Source organism: Sphaeramia orbicularis, chromosome 13 (assembly GCF_902148855.1).
Source record: "Sphaeramia orbicularis chromosome 13, fSphaOr1.1, whole genome shotgun sequence".
Lineage (NCBI taxonomy): Eukaryota > Metazoa > Chordata > Actinopteri > Kurtiformes > Apogonidae > Sphaeramia > Sphaeramia orbicularis.
In genome coordinates this window covers 22,176,490-22,203,668 of record NC_043969.1, presented here as the reverse complement: position 1 = coordinate 22,203,668, position 27,179 = coordinate 22,176,490, and the positions used below count along the sequence as shown (strand labels likewise).

General features: G+C 37.7%; 1 protein-coding gene across 4 annotated transcripts in view; it reads right to left on the bottom strand.

Annotated features, from left to right (window-relative positions):
- Positions 1 to 27,179, bottom strand: part of dync2h1 (dynein cytoplasmic 2 heavy chain 1) — a 103,447-nt gene that overhangs the window by 49,298 nt on the left and 26,970 nt on the right. For 2 of the 4 annotated variants that reach the window (XM_030151683.1, XM_030151682.1), the window contains 31 exons: positions 26,900 to 27,032; positions 26,443 to 26,650; positions 25,939 to 26,068; positions 25,561 to 25,716; positions 24,831 to 25,090; positions 23,474 to 23,720; positions 23,120 to 23,271; positions 22,768 to 22,912; positions 21,971 to 22,073; positions 20,349 to 20,513; positions 18,848 to 18,972; positions 18,194 to 18,442; positions 17,830 to 17,938; positions 17,619 to 17,732; positions 16,650 to 16,792; positions 15,584 to 15,665; positions 15,178 to 15,341; positions 14,786 to 14,923; positions 13,497 to 13,610; positions 13,196 to 13,356; positions 12,780 to 12,903; positions 12,533 to 12,654; positions 12,116 to 12,202; positions 11,772 to 11,898; positions 10,771 to 10,912; positions 8,715 to 8,824; positions 7,683 to 7,703; positions 6,835 to 6,933; positions 5,816 to 5,939; positions 2,473 to 2,636; positions 2,181 to 2,300 (listed from right to left, as the gene is read on the bottom strand). In XM_030151683.1, coding sequence (XP_030007543.1) covers positions 2,181 to 2,300; positions 2,473 to 2,636; positions 5,816 to 5,939; positions 6,835 to 6,933; positions 7,683 to 7,703; positions 8,715 to 8,824; positions 10,771 to 10,912; positions 11,772 to 11,898; positions 12,116 to 12,202; positions 12,533 to 12,654; positions 12,780 to 12,903; positions 13,196 to 13,356; positions 13,497 to 13,610; positions 14,786 to 14,923; positions 15,178 to 15,341; positions 15,584 to 15,665; positions 16,650 to 16,792; positions 17,619 to 17,732; positions 17,830 to 17,938; positions 18,194 to 18,442; positions 18,848 to 18,972; positions 20,349 to 20,513; positions 21,971 to 22,073; positions 22,768 to 22,912; positions 23,120 to 23,271; positions 23,474 to 23,720; positions 24,831 to 25,090; positions 25,561 to 25,716; positions 25,939 to 26,068; positions 26,443 to 26,650; positions 26,900 to 27,032 — 4,338 coding nt within the window. The remainder of the gene's footprint in view (positions 1 to 2,180; positions 2,301 to 2,472; positions 2,637 to 5,815; positions 5,940 to 6,834; positions 6,934 to 7,682; positions 7,704 to 8,714; positions 8,825 to 10,770; positions 10,913 to 11,771; positions 11,899 to 12,115; positions 12,203 to 12,532; positions 12,655 to 12,779; positions 12,904 to 13,195; positions 13,357 to 13,496; positions 13,611 to 14,785; positions 14,924 to 15,177; positions 15,342 to 15,583; positions 15,666 to 16,649; positions 16,793 to 17,618; positions 17,733 to 17,829; positions 17,939 to 18,193; positions 18,443 to 18,847; positions 18,973 to 20,348; positions 20,514 to 21,970; positions 22,074 to 22,767; positions 22,913 to 23,119; positions 23,272 to 23,473; positions 23,721 to 24,830; positions 25,091 to 25,560; positions 25,717 to 25,938; positions 26,069 to 26,442; positions 26,651 to 26,899; positions 27,033 to 27,179) is intronic. The other 2 variants (XM_030151684.1, XM_030151685.1) reach the window with 2 other exon arrangements.

Sequence of the window (27,179 nt, the reverse complement as noted above, 5' to 3'; positions counted from 1 at the left end):
AGAAACAGATAAGTGAGAGGGTGTCATATGTCAGTTGGTTGAGGTGCATGATCTGATAGAAGATACTGGGATAAGAGTTGATGTTACATAACTACCTGGTGTGTGGCATTTTTTAATTAATTAATTAATTTATTTATTTTAAGCTTTCATTGGGTGCCATGACACCCCCCAACACACACACACACACACACACACCCACTTCATCCCTTGGAATCTATTCTCTGAAACGAACTAATAAAATTTATTCAAATAAATTCAAATAAAATAGATGAGAAAGCAGCGGAGCATGGAAATGTCAAGTCGAATATGCTCCTACAACTCTAGAATAATTACATGTCTAGTACCACTGAAGCACTGACATCCTGCCTGCTTGGTACTATCTGTGTATGAGTGTATCCAGATTTTTCCTACAGTGCTCAAAAATGATTATGAGTTTGGATCCCTGTATGTCATGATGTCAAACAATTTAGTGTTTATGGTTCTCAGTGTATGTGCCTGAGGCTCTTGGTTTGTTAAAGTTTTCACTGATTTGTTTCTTTTTGTACATGTCCCACCACAGTCCAAGAGTTAATCTCAATTGGATAAGTTTTGCCTCACCAGGATCATGCAAAATTTGTTTGCGCCACACATTTCTACAAATTCCCTCTCAACTGTAAGGACAGTTACATATTCAACATCAGGTTGAGGTTGTGGGTTTCATCCCCGGTCGGAGCAGGGCCTTTCTGAATGGAGTATGCATGCTTTGTTTGTATTTGCTGGTGTACAGGTAACTTTCTTGCGTGGCTACTGCCATAAATAAACAATCAGCATGTACTGTAAAAGTGAAGCTGTCTGTATCACAAAGCAGATTAAGGGACTAGCCAGGCACCTTCTGGTTCAGTGCAGGATTTCCTCTGCTCTCCTCCTGCTCTGAAGCAGGTTATGTTCCAGATAGTGCATCAAAATGTCTGAAAGTGCTGCTGATCAATCAGTTCTCTTCTACGGATGTCTGAATTCTGTTTTTATATTTTTCCTTTACTGTTGACTCAGACTGTTTAACAGGGTTGAGCTGAAAAAAATAAAGCTCCAATCGTCTTTCACGCCCTAAGAATACATCTAAGCAGTGCATTAATTTAACTGGATACACAAATGTAATTATAGTCAGTTATACTCATGCTTTAATGGGGTGTTGCAACCCTACAATATTAACTTTGACATTCAAACAGCGGACAGTTTGATGTCGTTTTTTCCTCCCAAGCTTTGGCTGCAGCATATGTGCTGGTTTTAGCCTATGTTATTATTCTAAACTCTTTGTGTATTTTTTTTTTTTTTGGGGGGGGGGTTGTTTGTTTTTTTTTAATATATCATTCCTGCATGCATCTGATTTCTACCAGTCCATGTTTAGTGCTAGCCCCACACTTTTTATGTGAACACGTTGATATCCAGAGTCAGTTAGTTGATAACCAAGTTATTGATACCAGTTAGTGTAAATGTCACTGTTTTTTTTTTTTCTAGAACAAGGAACAGCTCAGTGGCAAATGGGGGGGGGGTCAAATGCAGAACTCAAATTTCACTAGAGGGACAATATAGTGAACTAAAACCATCACATTAGAACTGAAATTCCCAAACTTAAGAGCTGTAACCTATCTAGTGAAATATGAAACTCAAAACAATAATATGACATATGAATTAATTTTCAATCTCCGAGTTTATAAAAGTTGATCTCACAAATCCAACATGAAATGTACAAGTGGGGTTTGTTTGTGTAAAAGATTTAGCAAGATAAAAATGATGTAAAAGACAACTAAACAAAAGCAGTGTAAAATGGCACTAAAGGTGAAAAGAATGTAAACAATGCAACAGGGAGCAGCAGAAATGTGGACACTGACAATGCATGATGTATTTCTGTAAATGTGGGTCCCAAAGAGACATAAAATCAATTGCCTGCATCTAAAGTTGAAAAAGTTTAGGAACTAAAGGAGTAGAGAGTGCAGGTCTGAGTTGTCTAGAATGGAAGTTAGTAGGACAGGGGAAATGGAGCATTCAGAAGGGACAGAAGAAAATGTTTGACAAGGGTGTATAGCTGACCTTTTTGTGAGTAGCAATGTTAGTGTAAAAATGTAAGAAAATTCATACAGGCTACTGTCCAACAATTTAACAATTTTGCTCTTACAGTGTGTGCTGTGTGACAGCAAGTCTACCTCTAACAGTGATTCCTCTAAATTTGCCAGCTGTATCTTTTTGTCTTCTTCTTGTTGCAGTAGTCTTGTTTTCTCAGTCTCCAATTCTGGCTTCTCCTGCTGGATGGTCAAGGCCAGGAGCTACAGGATACACAAAAAAAGATAAACACATGAGCAACTGGGTCTAAGTGTGTGCTTACAGACACCACACTAAGACACAATTTAGTGCTAGGCTATTGTAATAGATGATAATGATGTGTGTGTGTGTGTGTGTGTGTGTGTGTGTGTGTGTGTGTGTGTAGTCGTGGGTTACCTGTCCTCTCAAGCCTGCTCTGGTGGTTGTGAAGTTGACCTCAGTAACCACAGAAATAGCATCAGGAGGGATGAAGGGGGTGGGATTCCGTGTTGCCAGGAAGAGACGGAAGTCCTCGTTGTAATCAATAACTTTGTCTCCTATCTGAACCACATATCTGGGACCTGTGTGTGACAAGCACAGAGTATGTGTTGAAGAAGGCACTAAAGGCAAAAGTCCCTGTTTAAAAACATGCAGTAAAGTATGTGACAAGCTTTTACTGTGAATCCAGAGGGCACTTTAAATCTTCCCCTCTCCCCTCCTTAACCTTCTCCTCTACTGCATTGCAGTACGGTCAAGCTTTATTCTACGCTTGTTTTTTGATCCTTTTCAACAGAATCTTTACATAAGTAATTTGAGTTTTTCGCACTTTCTCTGCCCCCACTCATTCCAGTTTTGTATGAAACAGACAACTGCCTCTGTAGATGACTCAGAGCCTTATGAATCACCTTCTTTTCATAGGTGACTCTAACAAGTACATTACATCTGTTGCTGCAGTTAATTTGCAGTAATCTTCGATGTAAAACTAAAATATCAGAAAGGCAACCATGCAAACACTTAAGATGTAACATTATTAAAGACGGCACATAATAGAATCAACACCACTCTAAAGGACATATATATGGAATTATTTATATATTAAAAGCCTTTAAGCAACCACTGTTTTTACCAAGATTATACTGCATTGAATGCCATTGATCCTTAAAGTGACTAAATGGGACTGAAGAGGGCTGTTTGATATTCCATAAACACCTTCCAACTTTGCTCAGCATTTAGCATCTACACACACCTGTGAAAAACAACTATTTATAAACAATCAAAAAAATTATTCACCTAAGCTATGAATGATGACATAACATGTTTTTATGAGTCAGTTCTACAGACATGCTCCCAATTCAGTCTGACAGAAAAGGGCTGTAAATTAATTCACTTTTATGTATAAATGAAACCTCACAGTCTTATTTGCCCTTTCTGCTTCCTTTTTTGCTTTTAGCTTTCTTTCTACAAGCCAGCATTGTCAGAAGTGAGAGGAACAAAGACTATTGACGTAACAAAAGAAAGCTCAACAAATGAGCTCCAACTGGGAAACCACAACCTTTGTTTTGAAAGGTTCATTTCAATGCCTGTACAAAAAATGTCAAGTGATACATGAAAAACTTTTTTTAAGCACTTATGTTTTTAATGGACCAGAGTCAGATGAGAAAATATCATTTTTTGTTAGACAAACATGACCTCTTATTAAAGTATCTTTATTTATCCACTCGTTTCTTCACGCTTTTCTTTTCTGAGTCATCTGCGGTGCTCCCACACAGTATGCTCATTAAAATCCTTCTCCTAAGTAACTTAGTCCACTGTACATTCTTCATTTTCTTCTTCTGTTTCTATAGTTTTGTTGAAATACTCAATGGGCATGGATTTATCATGCAGTAAATTGAACTCATCTTTATCCGTGTAATGTTTTCAAGGGTTTTCAACTCTGGTGCGCTTGCCTCTCTAATGTCAAATTGCCAGTATAACTAAATTCAATTGATGACTGATTGACTGTATATAGTTGACAAGGCAAAGACCCAGATTTTATAAAGAACTACATTGGTCCTTGATTATAAATGCCTGAAATGCATTGAATCTGTAAAACACACTATAAACACATACATGTTATCCGATTACATCAGTATCATTAAAACTATTTCAAAATGTCAGATTCTGTTGTGAATTTTGATTTACTGGATGGATAAAACATGAATGAGCATTGTAGAGAAATGGACAGGACAGAGAAGGAAGACAACAAAAGAAAAACTCAGAAATTAATATGGAAAAAGAGCAGGAAAAGCAAAGAACTAACACAGAAACACTACACTAATGATCTATGGTTAATTAGTGATATATCTTTAGCTAGCACATATGTTTACTCATTGTCTATTATCTTCATCTTCCATTATTTAGATTATCAATGGCCGGTAATATACACTGTCACCCACAAAGTTGGAATCCTTCTGACACATTCCTCTTTTCATTCCTATTTATACACATCAGTAATCACAATCACATGGCTACAATCATTTCATGAAAGGAGGTAAAAATATTTTATTCTAAATTTATGGGCAACAGTGTACTTTTTGTTATTATATAGCTTGGTTACTCTGTACTGTAACAAAAGGTATATTGCTGGTGAGCAGGACTGCACAATTTGTTGAAAAAAATTCTTGTCAACAATATTGTGATATGCACCTTGAATCCATTTGCTTTGTTATCATACGAAATGTAAAGATCCCTGATGGTTTAAAATGTGTCTTTTCCAATTCAAACATACAACCTTGAACTAACATAAAAAAAGAAACAAGTTAATATTAAAGTTAATGTTAAATATTGCATGTTCTATACAGGACACTTGTCTGCTCAGTGTCACTGAATCCAAAATACTACCATACACATGCCAGACCATTAAACTGCAGCCGTTTGCGATTACATAATTGCACAGACTGGTTGCAAATGTGATTCAATTAACTGTGCAGCTCTACTGGTGAGGGACAAAAGCTAGGGGTAAGTGAGCCCAAAGTTTGCAGATGATGGATATATTTGTAGTTTGTAACTGACTGGAACTTCTTTTTTTTTCTCTCAACATTAGGTCCAGTCAAAAACTCCATATTGGGATGGAGTTTAACAGAAACCAGCACAGGGACAAATATACCAACAGGGTAAATGCTCTAAGAATCATCCCTGCAGATTGTTCTAGTGCCCTACCCCCAACAACTATACTATAAGAGAAGATACTGAAGCAGTGTTCTTGCTTCTGGCAAAGTGCAATACAAACAACCTGAGCAGAGGTACTTGAAGGAGTGATAACATAATTGCACACTCCTTCAACAACTGAACCGTGAATGGCAAAATCCAGAAGAAGCTATGAATAACCTCTCTTGTATTTTAACACATACAAAAGAGGCCGCTAAATGCTAAAATACTCACAATTTAAAATATTTGATTATTTTGATAGCATATTAATATAGCTTTATAACTTAAGTCTGCTGAGATCAAGTGACAGGACAGTGACAGGAGAAGGATACAGTATTATGCTGATTTTTCACATTTTTCATAAACTTTTCACACTAACAATAATAAATGTAAAGGTTAATTGTTGGTGTATACAGTATATTGAAAAAATTATTTATTTACATTTTTCACCAAAGCTTGAAAATGTAATGTAGTCTAACTTTAACTGATTCATGTGGGTGCATTTAATTAACGTGTGTGTGTGTGTGTGTGTGTGTGTGTGTGTGTGTGTGTGTGTGTGTGTGTGTGTGTGTACCCTGTGCAATCAAGTCCCTCCTCAGCAGTGGATAGAGTACAGGTTCAACTCCATCCATCTCTTGGATGATAAGGGTTTTTCCAAATCGGACTGCCAATTCCAGGGATGTCATGAAGTTACTATCCTATAGAATGCAAACACATAGTCACATCACTGAATGTCTGTAACCAATCACAACTGATTATCTGAGACAGTGACATGTTCCTCCCATCATGTTATATCGTCATTTGGTTGACAGTTATGTCGTGTTATGTAACAACCAAGAGCATTCATTGTATATGAGTAAAATGACACACTGGCAGATAGTCAGAGACGTGAAGAGCACAATAAAGATCTTACATATTAACAAACATGTGCAATCACATCCAGGAACAAAGTAGAAAAATACCAGTACACCCCAGTTCCAACAAGCAAGAAAAGCATGCTCTCTCAGTTTTTGTTTTTTTTTGTGACTAGATTTAAGTCACACTAACATAACACTAACACAATTCATCCATTATCACACACTGCAAAAAAAAAATCTAAATCTTACCAAGTGTATTTTTCTCATTTCTAGTCAAAATATCTCATCACGCTTAAAATAAGACATAATCACCTAAAGAGTAACTTTCAGTGAGATACGAACTTATTTTTACACAATAGATCTTGAAAATCTTATTTCAAGAAATCTTACCAAGATAATTTTCACTTGTTCAATAGGCAGATTTTTTTTTGCTTAATTCAAGATTTTTTTTTTTTTTGGCTTAATTCAAGCCAAAAAAAAAAAAAAAAAAAAAAAATCTGCCAATAGAACAAGTGAAAATTATCTTGGTGAAATTTCTTGAAATATTTTCATTTTATATCTATTGTCTAAAAATAAGTTCTTATATCTCACTGAAAAGTTACTCTTTATGTGATTATGTCTTATTTTAAGTGTGATGAGATGTTTTGACTAGAAATGAGAAAAAAACATTTGGTAAGATTTAGATTTTTTTCCAGTGCACAGTGTAGCAGCAATCTATTGTGTAATCCTAGCATACCTGTTGGTTGATAACCTCTAGTCTGTGCTCTTTCAGATGGGTGCAAAGCCACTCTGTAGCTCGGGATGATGGATCAATCAGGAATGGACAGGCAACACTCTGAAACAAAGACAGCAAAACATTTTAGTCAGTTACTGAATGACGCAGTGAAGCGTGTGTGTGTGTTCGTGAAGTTCAGTGCTGTCTCAATAGAGTGATGTTGCTTATCGACCACAAGTCACTATACCAGGCTAAGAAAAGAGTCACCACCTTCCTTTCTTCCTGTGCTTCTCTATTTCATGGTCTCTTGCTCAAGGATTCTCATTCTTGAAGGAGCTCTTTCAAACCTTCAAATCTCAACAGGTGTCTTTAATCGCTTTTTACTAGAGTATTTCTTTTATGTGTGTATCAATCACATGTACACACAGTATATGTGTGTCTTCAATGGATAGACAGTGCAGATGGTGTAGACACATTTACAGCCGTCAACAGCACCTACAGCACCATCCAACTATGGCTCGAGATGCTTTTTTTTTTTTCTTGAAATTGATGGACTAGGATTACTTGACATCTACTGTCACTTGTTCATATTTAAAAGATAATATTTCAACATGAGACCAAACAAACCAAACCAAAAAGCTCAGTGTGTTTATGAGTTGGTTGATGTGTGTTTATGTGAGTACTTAAAATTAGATCCTTCCTCCATTTTAACTGTGTTTAAATGTGGATGGTAGTATGAGTGCATATGGTAAAAGGATTTAGACACACAAAGGCAGTGAAAAAACCCCCAAACAAAACACTTAAGGTACACTAGACACAGTATGAGGCTAAAAGTGCTAAAAAGGATGAATGGCAGAACATTCTCTTACCTGTAACTTGAGTGCATTGATCTGAAGGCAGCAATGGTAAAAACAACATAATACAAACAAATGGAGGACAGATGAATGGCAACAAGAGTAGATTTTTGACATGATTTATGAACAGGTACATGCCGTATGTACTGTTGTACATTTAAATGGCTATTCTTAAAGTGCATACAACACATAAAACAGTAACATAATATATAGTATATAATGTGAATGAAATACAAAGGAATAGTAATGGCAATATAATGTCCTCTTTAACCCTTTAAGCCCTGAGACATTATTTCAATTAAATTGGCTGCTTAATCCTTGTATTCCTTTTCTCCAGGAATCCTTCTACTTTCAACATCTGGCAGTTGTTTTGCTTTACTGTGTGTTTTAGGTATCAAAAATAGGGTGGAATAACAGAAAAAGACAAAGAGGAATTGAAGTTTTACAGTTTTTTGGATGTTTAACGTAAACTGTGAATTGTAACACAATGAACAACAACAGCTACTTGAATTTTGACCCAATAGCTTTTGTTTTGGGGCTCTTTTTTTCTAAATCAGTTCAGCTGCTTTTTGGCACTTGGTTGAACTCCAGAACTTAGCAAAAAAAAACGGAAAAAATAAAGGAAAATCCCAACAACACTGCAAATAACAGTAAAAAAAAAAAAAAAAAAAAAAAAAAAAGAAAAAAACTGTGTAAAAAACAGGACAAACAAAAAAAACATCTATTTTTATAGTGAGTCGGTCTCACTCACTACTCCGTGTTTTGCCCCCCATTACACAGGTGGCAGGGGGGTGCACTGAGCATGCTCAGATGTCTATGGAAATTGCAAGGTCTATTTATATCAGTGGGTTTTGAAATTTTTCCTATGGAGTAAACGGTTTAATTTTTATGAACATTTAAAATAAATCAGATATTAAGAATCCTCAGGGGCTAAAGTGTTAATGAGATGTTTAAAACCCCACTTTGAACTCAAATGATTTTATACACAAAAACCGAACACCAAAGTAGAGACAACAAAGAAATGAAACTGACATATTGATGCCTAACCTGTAGGATGACTAATGCATTCTCCATGGAAAGGTCATCGGACGGCAGCCCTTGGCTCTTCCAGATTAACTGCTCACTCTCGGAGCACAGGAACGACCGCAAGTCAAACTCTGACACAAGCAAACAGCAAAACAAATGTACATGTTCATTTAATGCTTCTTTTTGTATATTGGATTACTTGGAAAGCACTTGTTATCATTAAAACTTACTTAATTACTGCACATAATTTACCAATAGAAGTGTAGTGATAAAGAGATAGACATTGGAATCACAAAGAGCAATGAGTACAGTTGATTACAGAGGAGTTTGACAAATACAGGTTATGAGTTGGACAATTAATTCGAATCATTCTACATTTGATTTGATAATAAACGTAAATTCAGCTTTAGTAGTTGGGGGGGGGGGGGAGTTTACGAGGAGCCCAACCAAACTACCAACAGGTGAAGGTGGGGTACACTGTAGACGTCTCCTCAGTTCACCACAGGGCAATTTAACAATATTCCACTTTTATAATGATTTTGATCAAACTGACTATTATGGCTGATGATGACTGGCTGGGCTGCATATGAAACTAATGAAATAACAGGGGAAGTACCATGTTTGGGAAAGGTATAATTAATATTGTGTCTGATTTTGAATACTGTTCTCATCCGTCCTCCAGGTTGATTTGGAAAACATACTAAATCATTCATACACCTTTTAAATACAAAAAACCATTGTATGCAAGTATTATGAATTAATGTGAATTATGTATTAAAATGTATTATGTAAAATGTAGTCAAATTTAACATAATAAAAAGGTAAACCAATAAGAAAAATGAAAAATGCACGGGTATAAGATTATTATTATTATTGGAATTATAAATAAGGGGGTGACAACATGTGCTGGTGAATTAATGAGAGAAGATGAAACCTTTATCACAGTAAGTAAGAATAGAAACCTCCTGTACAGACGAATGCGTAACAGTAATGGGGCACACAACTGATCTGAAGTTCATTGATATTCACATGGCCAGGGTTTGTGGCTTTGACTTAGAAATTCATTCTTCAGGGATAGCCCAGTTTTTCCTTCCTCAAATGTTCACCTATCAAAGCTGCTGCTATATTCTACGAGATCATTCAATACAAGAACTTTTCTGTCTCAGACTTAGTTTTCGCTGAATTGGCTTCCATCTGTGTGTCTCAGTTTGCTCACTTCTCCACAATAACATAGTGTACATGGCAGCCTGTAGTATATAGCAACCTGCATACTTGAGGATCCAGACAGGATGAGCCAGCCTCCTTATGCCTGGCAAATTTCATTTTAATAATTTGTCTGATATAAGCAATATATTATGTTTTTCCAGGGTTAAAAGGCTTCATGGTTAGGATGTTTCTTGTGGTCTACCAACTGATGAACACTGGCCTAGACAATACACCTAAGCAGACATATTGAAATCAATGAGGGAAAAACTGAAGAGCTGGAAAAGTCAAATTATATCATGATAAGCCATGACTACTAACTAGTGGCAGGTGACATTTTGAACGTGGGGTCGATTTGCTGTTTTCAGACTAGGTGTGTTGCATCTGTCTACAGAAAAGACAGGTGCAAACAGACCTATATCAGCAAACAGGAGTTCTAACATTTCTGAACACTACTATAACAACTGTACAATTAATGTCCATGTCTAGATAAATATCAATAATCACCTCATTACTTAAAGATTTTAAAGTATGTTTTCATCAGTGTCCAATGTGTCTCTTTTTATTGTGGTATTTATTTTAAGAAACATCAGGTATATGTATTAATCATTATTTAAAAAAAAAAAAAAAAAACAAGCCATGTAAAACTGATTTACACTGACTTTACTGCAAATATTACAATACTCTTAGCTACTCTAAAATCACCGTAAACCACAGACTCTTGGGGCTTATTACTTTAGACAGTACTCATTTTCAGCAGAATGCATAGACTTACACATGTTGTATACAGAGTTTTACATATTTAGAGACATGTTATGTGGGAGTTTATGCCGTTTAGTATGATAGTTTGCATATGCAGGTACTGTGTGTTTACTTTCAAGTCCAGATTGAGCCATCCATGTCTCCAGACAGTGTCTTCTACGGACTTCAGGAGCTGCAGACAGATAGGTGATGAAGGCTGCAGCGAGCATGGCCCTGCTAGGAAGTGTATCCAACTCGTTCTTTATCTCTGACATCTAGTACATAGAAAGAAAGAATCAAGTAGAAAAGATCACTGAGTCCTAACTTGTCAAATTCAAAAATATCAACACTGGTTCAGACAAGAATCCAAGAAAATCTAACTCATCAACAGCAGACACATACTAACACGTTTGCACCCTATTAGCTCAGTATAGTATTTCAGCATTGATCAGGATAATTTAAGGCTCAGTAGTTGGTATTTTGGCATTCAAAATACACACAAATGTCTATTAAATACCCATTTGTCTGGCATAATTGCCAAATTTCATGAGCTTTAAAAGCCATAATAATACGTCAGAAACTGCAGGTTTTAAGGACCATGTAATCTGTAGCTGTATAAATAGTGTATAACATCCCTCTGCCTACTGAACTCATGAAGTGTGTCTATTTCTGTACCACTAACTTTGTACCCTTCTATTTATGTTCCTCTATTTCTTGAAAACACTCAAACAGCTTTGAGGCTTTAACATATACAGTAGCAAACCAAAGCCGCCAGACTATGTGCAAGTTAGAGTTAGACAAATGTGTGCGTATGTGCACGTGTGTAATTGCAAGCATATGGAAATACGTGAGTAGAGAGTCAACTGGCTCTTTGTTGGGGGCCTTAAGGGAGGCTGCGCATGTGAGGGTGTGTGTGCAAGTATGTGTGTCAAGAGGAGATTGAGTGTTTTAATTAAGGGGCAGACAGATGCTGTGGAGAGGAGTAAAAACAGCCAGAAGGGACCTAAGACACACAACTCGTACACACACACATACACCTCCTGTTGCTCTTACATGGTAAATGATCGTCTTTCTGAGTAAATGTGCATAACCTCCCACACCAATACACACAGCAACACCCATACATCAAACTACCTGTGCGTTCCACCGTGTGTGTTCCCCATCCAGTTGTGATATGAGCTGCTGGGCAGCTGTGATCGTGTCCTGAGCTTTTGTCACTTCAGCCTCCAGCTTAGCTGCCTCAGCAGTATGACACTGAAACCTTAAGTAAAGGCAGAAGGGGAGGGAAAAGCTAGTGTACATTTAACATTTGGAGATTTGTCTGAGCTATTAACTGACATAATTTATGAAAGAGGAAAAGAAAAGCCAATCAGGATTATAATTTCCTTATTAGGGTCAGGCATTTTCACAAGTGAAACACAATAGCCATAAAGTTTTAAGGGCTGGAAGAATGGATGTTAACATAGAAGAAGGCATACTTCTCTTTCAGTTCGTTGACTTTGGCTCCAACAGAGTTGAGCTGGTCTTCTAGCTTATTTTTTCTGTTCTCCGTTTTCCTCAGGTTTCTGGAAACAAAATTAGTAGAGTATCTAAAACTGCGTCTGCTTGCACTTGGTGGATATGAAACTGTATAATACACCTCGTATTTAAAATATAATATACCTTATGTGCACTAATGATATGTTTTAAAGTTGCAAATTGCTGTTAGGACAACAATCTTGCGTCACCACGGAGTTGCATTAAAAGTATTGTTCAAAGTATAAGGTCATTTCACAACCACATCAATGTCTGTTCATGCAGAGCTTATAAACAGGTGAGTGATGGTGATGAAAACATCCCAAAAAAACATTTAAGGTGCTTTCAAGAGATGTGTGGGTGCGTGTGTGGGTTCCTACTCCAGCAATCCAGCCTGTTCCCTTGCCAGTGGCTCTATTCTCTCTAGGACATGGGAGTACTGGACATTAGCTTTGACCCACGCAGCCAGAGGAGCAGCTGCTGCACTTGCACGCTTTGCATTCTGACCATAACAAAACAGAATCACAAGTCAGAACCAACTTTTTGCCAACAGCAATAATTTTATCTTCCAAAATCCTAAACAGAACTACACATCTAATTGCGATTCTGCTAACAGGGCAGTCTGACCTTGGGGTCAAAGGAAGCCTTGTTTCTGTTGAGTAGCTCTTCCACACTCTGGCGAATTTCTGGGGTGACATTCCTGGCCTCAAATGTAGCTATATCTTCTCTTACTCCACGTTTGGCCAGGAAGCTAAAGGGTGAAGAAAATAAATGTATAAAGTAGTACTTCCCAAAACCTGTAAACACAGACTGATGCAAAATTGTAGCATATACTCTGATATCGCTTGAAGCAATGTAAATATATGAAATACTTGAATATATATTTATCCCAACAACATGTGTCTTATCTTCTCATCACATGCTGAAACCTCTCATAGGTAAACAAAACTGTGATAATCAAATAAAAAATTATGGCTTTAATTGATTTTTTTCTTTCGTTCAATTCTTTTTTCTCACTTTTCCTGTCTTTGCTTTCTTCTCACCTTTTCATGCTGACCCAGGAAGTGTCAAAGATGCCCATCAGTCTCAGCACCCCCTCCAGGATGTCTCTGATGACATCAGGGGGCATGCGGAGTGAGCGGATCTCAGACAGAGCTTCAGGCTTGATGTTCCCCACTGCACGTTTTGCTTCATCTACCAAAGGCTAAAGGGCAGCAATGAAAAAAGATGGAGAGGAGAGGGAGGGATTAGTACAGAAATGGCATGTATGGAAAAGGTAGAAGACAGGTTTATTTGTTTGAATTTTGAGTCATTTTTAACCACAGCACAACATAACAAACATACCTGTACTTCTTTCAGCTCATCGTCTATTTTGGCCTTTCTTTCTTCAATCTTGGACACTTCTTGAGCCATCTTCCCTTTTATTTTTTCCATTTCTGTCTTCTGGTCACTGGCATTCTGAACAACCAAAGCAATGTTTAATTTTGAACTAAAAATAAATAATTCCTCTGAAACAAAAATGCTGAATGCAATGTGTTTATATTAAGATGTAAATGTTGCAAACAATGTTTCCTTTTTAGTAGTTTCATTGGGTTCAAATTGTGCATGGGTAGAGTGATAGTCCTGCTTATATGAAGGGAGAAAGATTTGGTTTAGAAACAGAATCAGAAGTAATCAATGAGCAATTTGGCAGCATCCCTTTCCCACACTTCTCTTTCTCTTCTGTATTTGTAAGATCTATGTGGAACATGACTCATCTTCAGCCAGACCTAATCTTTTCACCAATGCCACACAAACATCTTATCCCTCTGAAAGGCAAAATTTTCCTTCATCCTCCACTGATCCCTAGTCTGAAATTCTCTATCTATACTAACCCTCCATCACTATTCCTCCTAGTCATTTCCACCTTTCATCTCTTTGTCCCAGTCTCTCTCCTTTACTCACTCCCTGCTGTCTCTATCTCTACAGGAGGCATAGTTGTTACAGCCTCAAGGGAAAATACTAGTCATTAATTATCACTCTGCAAACTGACTCTTCTGACGCTTTTTCCTTCTCTTGTTTCTTGTTTCTCCTCTGTCTTCTCTGCATTTCACTCAAAAAGGAAGATTCACCACAGGGAGAGAGACAGAGGGATATCATAAGTAACGAAACAGAGTTCAGATTCCTTTTTTCTTTCCATGCATCTACCCATCCATCCATCCTCAAGACAGTGCCAGCAGGAGGAAATGGAAACATGGGTGTCAGGAGATAGAAAATGCTAGTTGCACAAACAAATGTGCATACACACGCAAAGTAAACTCTGTCTTCACAGCAGGGAGACACAGCCAAGGGAAATTCAGCAGAAGTTGCTTGTATAATACTGTGCTCACGGGGATAGGAGAGGAGAGGACAGATGAGAAGAGGACACAGTACAGAGAGGAGAGGAGAGGAGAGGAGAGGAGAGGAGAGGAGAGGAGAGGAGAGGAGAGGAGAGGAGAGGAGAGGAGAGGAGAGGAGAGGAGAGGAGAGGAGAGGAGAGGAGAGGAGAGGAGAGGAGAGGAGAGGAGAGGAGAGGAGAGGAGAAGGACTGCTCTTCTTACTGCCACTGAGTTTAAAAGTTACATACTGAGTCTCACACACATACACTTATGTACCTGCATAGAGGTAGTGATTTCCTGCAGGGCAGAATCTGCCTCCTGTTGTTTAGTCTTCAGCAGTGCACTCTGCTCTGCCGCTCGCCTCTTCAACTCATCAACCAGTGCCTTGGCTTCATTCAACTTGGACACACCCGCCTACAGACACAAAAAAGAAACATACATTTCTATACAAACCTTGATAACATTCCCATTCCTATATTTGTGCTCAACATCATGAGTTATTCTTAATCTGGTTACTTTTGATTTATATTTAAGACAGGCATGTAAATTACTAACTAAACAAAGGAAGCGTCAGTATATTTGTCTACTTGAGGATGTTTACTGGAAGCCCATTTAGAAAATGTTCTTTGCACATGTCCTACCATGTACCAGTACATCTAATTATGTACCTGCAGGTGCTGCTGTCGTGTTGTTAGCTGACTCTTCTTCCGGTTATATAATGCAGTATAAACATGCAGAAAGGCCATGTACTGGCTGGGTGTTGCACCGTGTTCTCTACATGACTCATGAACGCTCAGGAACAAACGGCAGAGGTCTCCCTGACTAGATCCTCCTGGAAGCAAAGGTTGTAAAAGCTTGTAAACAGGCACCAGTTTTGAAATTCATTTTCATTTTGCTTAGTTTTGTGACATAAAACAACTTAAAGTTATTTAAAAATAAATAAATACATACATACATACATACATACATACATACATATATATATATGAACATTAGGTGCATTGGGTGGATTGCAATGCTGCAGTTATCCAAAATTATTGTATGCACTTAATATACCATAACTAGACTATATACCTGAAATTTTTCCCTTTGTGGCTTTTTCTCCATCATTTCTGTCTCCTGCTCCATCTGTCTTTGCTAGCAACAGCTCAGGAATCTGAAAAAGTTAAGAAGATAAGATTAAGACAAAAAGCAATAAATTGTGTAGTAAAAGTCTCCCTAAAGTTACCTACATAAAAAACAGAAATAAACTAAATAAAATATACTATACATTTACCGTAGATTGCCAAGACAAATATACCTCACCAATTACACAGTAAAACATTTAGTTTAACTTGTATCACACTTTTTGTAAATTAACAGAACATTATACATATGGCTTATCTTATATCACTTATTTTATCCTTTCAGATAACAACAACTTTATGCCAAATTATGTCTAAAATAAATTTAACCCAACAAATGTAATTTTAGAATGCTTTTTTATTTCAAAGAAGTTAGCTACAAGTGCATTTACACAGCTAAAATCTGGAGAAATCTGTACTTCATTTGAACTAAAGTAACGTGATATTTGAAAAATAGGACCAATGGCCCTGTAGCTTACCGGCCAAATTAAAAGCTTTGGGAAATGTATCCAGATGCCATTTATTATCACCCAGTTACGTGTATTTATTATATTACAGGAATAGCCCATGTTTTGGTCATATTCCAATCAGATTTGTAAAAAATTCAAATTCCAACTTGATATCATTGATACTTACTGATTTATTGGATCAATCCACTTCCTGTTATAATGGGAAAATTTTTCAGTCACACCAAATCCAGAATCAGATCTGGATCGAAATAATTGCAATACCTTGTGTTGACATCATCATAAAGAAGCTGTATACCAAGTTTGAAGTCAATCAGAATTGTAGTTTCGTAGAAGAAGATGATTGAACTGTCGGCCGGTAAGCTCAAAACTTAAACCTCAACTCTACCTATCACTGATAACCATTAGACTAATAGACCAGTTAGCCCATTGGCTCAATTTTCTAATATTGCAGAATGATCGCAACTGGGAGAAAAGACAGCCTTTGGTCTGATTTTGCAGTTTAATATTGTTCGGAATTCTATTAACATCAATCTGTGCTTGTTTAACCTTCTTCATGCTGTTTTCAGACCATCCTTCCATCCACTGGACAGAACACTTGCGGTAAAAAGCTGGGTTACTCTCACAGTTGATGGTGAAGTTGGTGTTGGAGCAGTCCATAATAAGAACAGTGTGGAGGTTCTGCTGGATTCCTAAAAGGGATAATACACAAAGAAAGAAGAAATGAGAAGGAAACAGAGAAAATATGGAACAATTTAAAAGTAAGCAAGAGTTTCAGTTATGAGCCTGTCCCTCTTGTTCCTCTCTTGCAGCGTCAAATAGTGAAGGTGAGCAAAGAGCTCTTTAGAGGGTTTAGAGAGTAACAGAGCTATTGATTCAATTCTCAAGAAGCAACGTCATCCACAGTGACACAGCCCCATTTCTCCAGAACACATAACTGCACAAAAGGGAAGCAGCGGAATGGAGTCAGATACAATCACAGAAAAGAACAAAGATCAGTTTTTATCAGGATGACACCTGTAGTTTTATAGACAAAGGCCAGTGGAATGACACTGTACCATGAAATAAGACAAGCACAGAAACAAGACCCAAAGAAATAATGGAACTGGAAAGGAACAGGAATGCTATCAATATACAGTAGAAATCAAATTTTCTGTTATTTCAGGGTCAGCATTAATAATCAACATAACCAATAACAAATATCTGAAACCAATGTATGTTTGCAGTATATATATATATATATATATATATATATATATATATATATATAGTTGAATAATTTAGTAATAAATAAATATAAAACAGTACAGTAATAGAAAATAAATTAATATTATTTTATCACTGATAGGCTATTGCTAGTTACGTGTAACCAGTCAAAAGGGGACACAACATTACTGAAAACCTCAGTGGTCACTACTGATGAGAGAGGAAAATCTGTCAGGCCCAGAATAGTCCTCATTAAAATTAATTTATCTCATCAAAATTTGGATTTATAAGAATAATTTATAAGACACTAACTGTGGGAGAAGTAGTTATAGAGAGGTCCGGTGAATCCGTCCTGGGAGGCAGCATCTTTGAGGGAGGACAGGAGGGGCTCCAGTTCTTCTGGGGTGTATAAACCTGGAACTTCACCTTAAATGTGACACACAGAGATCAAAGCAAACATACAGAATTCCCTTAGACTTCTAAATTTGTCTTGTTAATGGATAAAAAAACAGAGCAAACACACCTGAAGACAGCAGGCTGTTGACCATCTCTAGGAATGCTGGGTGGACAAACTGATAGTCTTCCAGTAGCAGAACCACTTGTTGGCCTTCCAGACCAGCAAGCTGCATCACCTACACAAACAGTGAGCACAGTCTAACTATACAATAATATAAACACACCAAATCTCCTTTGCAAACTATCTGTGGATTTCAACTTTCCTTAGGTATAAGGTACAGTAGGTGCCATTAAATAACAATCAATCGTGGATAGCAAATCATAAATTAAAACTTCGATGCCAATGCAATTTCCTCTAAGTGCATTTACTTGGCACAATCTGAGCTAATTGAATCCAATGAAATTATATAAAGGCTACTTTATAATCTTACTGTCTTCAGATCATTGTTGAAATGCTTCAGAGAATAACCACGGGAGATCTTGGGCGTAAACAATGTCTTCCCATGCATGTGTGACACCAGGCATGTGGCTGTGTGCCGACCCACTCCATTCCGACCTGCCAGAAGCAGAGAACCACCCGGTCTGCTCAGGACCCGATCCACTCTGGACACAAAGTCACACACCTCCCAGAACAGGAGAAGATCCAGCTCCCTGTTATCTCGACTGTACAGCACTACTCCCTAGAGGGGGGAGAGAGAGGGGGAACACACACAGGTGAGAGGGTGTAACACAGGCACTGGCATTGTGTTATAGTCAAAGGCAGATGTGACAGAAAGAAAGGAAAACCAAAGACTGAGACAGTAAGATTAAAAAAACAGAGGAAATATTCAAAGCCTTAAGTTACTGAGTTATTGTGGTTCAAATAAATTCATCTAAAGTAAGTACATGTTGTGGCTTAAATACTATACAGTTACGCAGTTGAATCTGTAGAAATTTACCTTATTTGAGAGGATGATTATATATTTTGTCTAAGTTATCCTAATCTGAAAACCCCAAATATTAAATTGTACCTAAAAACTAATAAAAACATCAGCCACCAAGGCTGACAATGCAACACATCAGGAAAGACATTCCTCAGTACATACCTTTTGTATAACTTGTTTTAGATCAGCAGAATCCAGGCGTCCCAGTTGTTTACCATGGGGAGGCAGAGACTGGCCTGGAGCTGTCACAGCCCCCTCAGAGGCTCCCCATGTCACATAGAAACCATCTGCACACAGAGGAAATATCAGAGGTTGCTAGCCACGCACTTGCATTTGCATTTCCACTGCTGGTATACTCAATATTACGAAAAAGCAGTTGTGTTTTTGTAGCACTAATTAACACTGTAGCAGTCTTTGCTAATGCTCATTCAGCTTCAAACAGAAGTGCTGTGAATGTCAGGTAGCATTTTTTAGCCAGTGCAATGCCTTAAAGTTGAGGACAAGATAGTCAAAAAAGCTACCTCACTTGTAAACTCTCTTGAATCAGTGAGAGGCGCACATGATGGGAGGCTGAAATTTCAAGTTTTCTTGGGTTCTTAGTAGGAAACTGCTGCTGAAAGAGCACTTTGGATGAAAAGAGCACTTATCCATTAGCCCTCTGTCTCCCTGGTGTCTCCCTTTAGTCTACCTGCCAGAACTGTAAGGCTTTGTTTAACAGCTTCAAGGGTTTTGCTTAGAATTATAGCATTGTTTTTATTCAGCAGCCAAGACCTGTTCTTGATCATTATACTTCTCTGTAACTGAGTCAACTGTCTTTCCTAGTGGCTACCCCTCTTAGTTTGCATGAAGACCAGATTCATCATGCTATCATTTGCCAGTTACTTCTAGTGTGGCATTACAGATTGTTATCTATTATAAAACATAACATGCCTGCACCTGAAAACCCTATGCCTTCAGTCCATGCCAGGGTTTCCTTATCATTGATTATCTGCTGCTCCCCCTCCGCTGCACCAGTTGAGAACTACTGGTGCATGCCAAAGTTTTTGCACATACGGACGGACAAACAGACAGACAATGAACTGATGACAAAACCCTGCGGCAAGGGCCGAGGGTAAAAATATGAATAATGTGATAATCTAAGGAGAATGCGATCTATGTCTTATCATGTCTTCTTTAATGGGTTCTAAGGGAACATCTTAAAGAACTCTGTGGTATTAGTGACGTTGTGGTAAAGATATTTTCTGATTCATGTCTGCATTTTGTTTTTTTCTGTCATATTATTGGTGGTCAATTCAGAGTCACTCAGTTATTAATTTACCTCGTACAGTATATTTGTGATATGTGAATGAGAAATAAAGTGAAACACATGAATTGTATCAAATACGTCATAGTAACAGTCACTGAAGAAAACAAAAAATACTTCAATCAATGATTTAGCCTAAACACTCACACAATTGATGCTGTCATTCAGTCATAAATATCAATATTTAAAATGTAAGACAACCTAAACCAAGCAGTAGGCTAGATCTAATAAAACTTATTGTATCATGCCCTGAAGTTAGGTAGTGTATTCTGTCTGAGTCAGGGTGCAATAAATAAAGTGTTATATGTACGTCATTAATAAGTGAGAGTGCGTGTCAGCAAAAGCACAGCTATCTCATACCGGTCATGTTGTCAAGTGCGTCAGAGCCCCAGTCTCCCCGTATGATGGAGGACAGAATGTTATCAAAGGTGTGAAGGTCTTTGGAGGAAACCAGTCGGTCTCTGAACAGTCTTCTGGCCTCATACGCTACCACCTCCAGCACGCTGTCTGTCACATTAGATTGAGCTGAAAGGGAATGATGAAACATACCTTTTTGATAACACTGCACAGGATATCACAAGACAAGACATGAGCTGCATGGAAGAATAATTTCTAAATACGTGATTAAAATTAGCTCATTGTCATAACTTTCACAAACTTTTTAGCATTAAATCTAAAAAGAGGCAAGATTTTTCTATAAAACAAAAGTCTAACTTTGTAACTCTCTAATCACATTCCACAAATGTAGTGATTAATTTCTTTAATAAGTACAGATATAGGTACAAGCGCTCAATTTGCACTATAACTAAGAAATGTCAGTGAAAATTGAAAAGAGCTGCTTTGGTGGCACTAACTAACAAAAGTATATTAACGTGAGAAATTCCCCACAAAAAAGGTCAATTTCATTCTAAAGTGAAACACAAAGGGAATAAAAATACCAACATGTCAAGATTTAATTCTATAACTTTTAAAGGTTGCATTCATACTTTACATTAGCAGAATATATATCTATCCAAAATACGCAACATATTCTCACATTACACATTTCAATATACAATATTTTAAAGGTTTTATGTGTGTTATTTAGTGCCAATTAGTGGTGACTTTGCAGACTAGACATATGCACATGCAAATACTATATGTGCATTTATTTGTATTTCAATCATCTTGTCCTCCAGTGTTCCTATTTAGGATCTTTTTTTTTTTTTTACAATTGTATTTACATTACATTGTGTACAATGTAATGACAATAAAGGCGCTTTGACTTGACTTTGTTAATACATTAACTGCAAATCCAGGCTTACTCAAACTCCTAACAAACACATGTACTAATATAGTCACAGAATAAAGATGAAAAGAGAGTGCTTTTACATACCAAAAGGAGGGTAAGCAGCAATGAAAAAGAGCGGAAGAAGTAAGTGTAAGTTAAAAAATGATGAGCATGGGAAAATAGAAGTTTGTCCACTGACGTGTTTAATTAAAATAAATGATTGGACTCGCTATCACAGCAGGAACACATTGCAGAGGGAAAGTCTGACAGAGGGAGAGTTGAAAGGACAGCAATGGGACAGGATGATAAAAGAGGGAGAGACAGACGTGTGACAGAGGACGTGAGACAGGAAAAAAGAAGGAGGGAGAGAGAATGAATGAAAACAAAGGTGAGGGTTGGAGACAGTGGCTCTGAGGTAAAGGTATACTGACAAGAAACCAAGCCATCTGGTGCTGTCATGTTGATTCTGGCATCAAAACTGACAGAGTTATTAATGCTTTATGTTCGTCAGGGGCAGCAAAATTATTCGAGAGTAGATTCAGAGGAATTTAAGACAACTAGTGGGTCATTGAAGACCTCTAAAAATGTCGGTCAAAGCCACTTATGGGCCAGAGAGTCTAGGACCCACCCCACAGATACTTGGAAAAGGTATGATCATTGTTAGAGAGGGTTTTACATTCTCTGCTCCTACAAAAACATGTGCTCTGCTTACCTGCAGTCAAGTCATATCGTAGCAGGCTGAGAGCCCACTCTGTGAGGATGCAGGGGGTAAACAGGTAGTGGCTGTGGTCATCAACTGTAAACTTGGCTTTTACCTAGGAGAATCATACAATAGGATGAGGCATAATCCAATATATTAAATAACAAGAAGAGGTACTGATCTATCTTTTATTCAGGCAGCATAGGTAACACAGATCATTAACTTTTAAAAGCCAACTTGTATAATATTGGTAGTCAGACTTTTTGATCATCTGTGATTCTGAAATGTCCAAAACAACATAAAACAAAAAAACCTATTCCACTGCACCCCATTTCTTTGGCTTTTAGAAGATACTACATCACACTGATAGAGGCTCTGTTTAAAGCCTCTGTAAGTCAGTTTTCCAGCAATGTACAGAGCAAACACAAAAGACAAAACAATAAATGTAATAAAGTGCACAATAAGACGGCTGACAATGTCAGCATCTACATAAAATCACAACATTCATCAACACTTATTAACTAAGTTATGGTATTGATACTGTGCATAAGAATCTCCATAGTGCATAAGGGCTTACGCAGTACATTTGTACTGTAACTGGGTGTAATGACACTATATTATATCAAGTACATCTATGTGTTCAGTCAGTGTGCTTGCATTTGCTTTTCTTCTCATGAGGAACAACTGTTCACAAGATTCGTCATTAAATTCATTAAATTTAAAATTAGTCTCCAATTACAGGTTTATGTTTTTAATAAATTGGTAACATTACACATAAAAATTAATAAACTCCCTGGCTAGTTCAATACCTGTTCATAGAGCTGAACAAAAGATCCAGCCAGCTGGTGTGTTCTCCCTGAGCTGGCCCACGCTGCCTGGCTGCCCAGGCTGTGCTGGAGAACAGGGTGCAGGTATGCTGAGTAGATAGTCTGCAGCTGCTCCCTGTCTGGATAGCTAAAGGCAAGAACAAAGAAGCAGAGAAACAAATGGATTGAAAAAAGGGAGGTGATTAGGGTTTGGTCAGATGGATGGCAACAAGTTGAGAAACAGTCTGTGGAGAGCATATATTCAAATCTATGAATAATGTATAACGCAGGATGTTTGGCAAGACATGAAGAACACATTATGCATGCTTACTGAGAACACTTTATGCATGCTTACTCTATTGTGCAGATGCGCACTATCGAAGAGAAGCGGGAGGTGAGTGAATGGCTTCCTACAGCACCCCCTGTTGACATGGAAGCCACAACCTGGATGTTTTCAAGGCTCACCCACTCCAGATTTTCGTCATAGAATCCATGATATGTTAAGACCTAAATGAGGAGAAGATAGCAAAAAAGACATTTAAATTAAAGTCAAAAAAGGAGGAAATATGGCGTATGGAGGACAAAATATCAGAAACACAAAGTACAGTACTATCAAAGTTAATTGGTTGACAGTAAATTTTCATGTTAATCATGCAAATAACTTTAGTTCATCAGTTTATCTGCTTTTTTAATCTTCATTCCCCTTTACCTGTTGCAGGAAAGCAATGAGATTGCTAGTTCCCCATTTGTCAGGTTTGGGCAGGTTGATGTCTTTTAGGTAGAGAACCAGGTTTTCACAGTCCTTTGGCCTGAAGACTCGGCCAGTATTAGAGCTCAGCAACAGGCAGGTCTGAGTGAGCTTTTGTAGGACATGGCGTGATGAAGTCTGGGCACTGCAGTGAACAACAGCCACCTGGGTGGATCTCAACCGGGAGAAGGCATAGCGCAGGAGCATGCTAAGGCAAGAAACAAAACAGAGAAGAATGGTAAAGACAAACGGAGGCATGTATCTTCCTCAAAGCTACAGTCGTAGTTTATAGTCATAGGAAAATGTCTAAATGTGATGACTTTAACACATCTCAGTTTCATAGGTTTAGGGTAATATCAGAGCAGTTTTGAAAAGGACAAAGGATAAAAATGTGCATTACCAGATTTACAACATGGCCTATTGGGATCTAGAGAACAATGTTTGTCAGAACAGACCCAAAGGCAAAGATAGACATTTTGTGAGGGTGCAAATAGATAGAGTATAATTGGAAAGTGGACTGTGTGCAAGAATGTGCATGCATGTTCACTCCAGTATGTGTGTAAATTAATTAGATGCTCTTTCATCAGAAGAATAAGCAGACAAACCCAGTGCCTCATTGGCACAGTAACCTTTCTGGGGAAGTGATGCAAGATAAGAGGACAAGAAAAGAAAAGAAGAGTGAGGCTCAAGTGGAGTGTAAAAGGCAAACTGAGTGACCCCCTGTTCTTCAAACCCCCTGAGGCTTGACGCAATTACTTATGAGGAAACAGCTCTTTGTCAAGACATAAACAGACTAAACTACACGTGTACTACACACAGACCTTAACCTCACTTTCTAATTATTGGCACTTTTACAAGAAAAGTCAATTGCAGAATAGATGATCTTTTGATATCAGTAATGATCATGTGCCTATGTCATTTTCAGTGCATCTGCCTCAGGATCTATAATTCACGTTGTGTGGGACTGTGACCTCACTAACCATATTTCAGGCTACCAGTATGAAGTTTGCTTGAGGCAGTGCCGACTCATACTGTTTAACTGCTAAATGCTTTTACTGCCAACTGCTAAGACAAATGAAAAGACAGTAATAATGTTAAAAGTGAATAAGCACTGCTTGCATCTACTTTGTTACTCTTTATGTGCATTATCAGGGTATTTATGTTTTAGACATAGATTGTGACTACATACAGTACATTGTACTATAAATATTTACTGTATGAACTATTTCCATTTCTAATATTTCCAATGTGTGCATCAGCTTAAGTTTATGAATGATTTTTTCTGTATATCACCTTTCATTTCCGTAAGTTTAATTACCCTTTCCCGCAGCCCTCTGGCCCAACCACCATGAAGGGCTGCCTGTGCTGAGTGGTGAGCCATGGGGAGAAGCAGTGTAGGCCTCTCTGCATATCTGGTGTCTCAATAACAGGCAGCCTCTGCGTATTAGACAGCTGTTCCAAGGTGAGACCCTCAGGACGCTGGAATGTATAGGCAACTAGATGTCCACTGCCCGGGTCATAGTAGGTATCTAGTGGTTTTCTGATGTCAGGTGGATTTTCTCGAGCCCAGCTCAGGAGCTATGGATAAAAACATGGAAATGTAAGCATGTGTAAATTCCAGGACACGGTATGTTTAAGAGTAGTGAGATGGATAAGTTTATACTGGTTACAGGTGCTTCTTCTGCATCAGTACATGATTAATGCCTTGTTATTATTATTTCATGAGTTAAGGGGACAAAACAAACCCCTTTAAACTGAGCCATGAGTAAAATTTAAAAACAAAAAGTTACTTAAAAATAAAATAAAATAAAATAAAATAAAATAAAATAAAATAAAATAAAATAAAATAAAATAAAATAAAACATAAAGCTGTGCTTGCATTAGAAACATTTGTCTGGTCATAATCCATTACACTGTTTATCAGGTTAAGTCATTTATGTTTTAATTGACAAAAATGTTCTATATTTTTGCTTATATCAGGGTAATATTAATTCTTAAGTCATCTGCATACAGCAATCTTCTCCCCATACAAAAATACAGACTCTCACCTCCTTGGCAAATTCTTGTCTTGTTTTGAGGTGCAGATTTCCACCCAGACCTCTAAGAAGGCAGATGATGAATTGACCTCTCTCTGTCACACCACTGAGGTGTGACAGCCCATTGAACACTGTACCCACGAGACTAGTTTCCACCACAAAGTCATTCTGATGACAGGAAAGGAGAAAGGAGTAAGATATATAAGCTTGAAGTAAAAATGTTGGTAATGAAGTGAGTGGTATAACTTTACAATTAACAGTGGATGAGCAGATGTGGAGGTCAAAAAGGGAACTGATATGTATTGTTCAGTTTGTGCCAAAATTCAGGACACTGGGTGTGTAGGACTAATTTCAATCTATTAAGTACAGATAGGATAGGAAAAAATGTACCTGTTTGAGAACCCAGTCAAGACCTCTCTGGAAGTAGTCACCCAGCCAGTTTTCTAGGCTGCTGTGGCACTCTTCTGGCTGACTAGACAACCATGACTTTACCAAGGCTCCCACATCAATGTCTTCATCACTAACAATTTGAAAAAAACAATGAGATGGGCTTCAAATAATCATGGGAAGGAATTCTTCTAGGACCCAAAAAAGAGTTTTTTTGAGGTGCTCTTTGGAAAAAGGGATTCATAAAGTAGATGACAAACAGGAAGAAAACTGCAAGGCACTCTCTTTAAGCATTAAAATGCCTATATTCTCACGACATGGTCATATACAGACCTTAAAACCTTAATAAGGTCTATACATGACCATGCCATGAGAATAAAGGGATTTTAATGCTTAGAGTGCCTTGGAGTATTCTTCTTGTTTGCCATCTAATGAGATGGGTTTGTTGAGACATGCATATACATTACACACAACACCCAAACACTGCCCAGTAACTGGCTGACTGACCTAAGAAAGATCATGCCCATGCGAGATATGGTAGCTGGTGATGCACAGCTTAGGTCATGAGTCTCGAAAAGGAAGTTAACGTTGGGTCCAAACTGGATGCGTTCTCCACTGGGCATGGTTAACAATCGATTATCATCAAGGACAGAATTTAGACTCTCAATCCACTCTGGGTCGATGTCACCATCACACACGATCCAGGAGCTCACCTCTAGAAAACCAAACATACAAATGCATCAGTGCGTAGTATATTGGAGGCTTAGTACATCTGCCTCAAAGGGTATTAACAATAGTCTAACTGCTGTTGACCAGTACAGGCTTGTGTATCCAGTTACTGAAGTATGCACTGACTGGATGCTGTGATTGGTTGAAAAGTATCTGATATCCAGCATCCTAGTTGACAAAAATCTGGCTAGACTACAAATAAACAAATTCTAAACTAACTTCTTCTCTTTCTTACCCTGTGGTTCTCTGACGACCTGCCTGGCACTGTGAGTAAGGACGCCATCAGCCCATTCTCTGGTGTCCATATCTATATGTCCTAGTAGTTGTTGTCTGGGCATTGCCTTAGGATTCATTGTGTATTCCTTAACCTACAAAAATACAGCAAAAATGTAAAAAGACAGCCAAGAAAAATGTTTTCTCATAAGCATTTAAGTATTAAAAGTGACACAGGTGCACAACATGACAAGATGCATAATTAACATTACAGTATAAAGTCAGGAATTATGTCCAAAAAT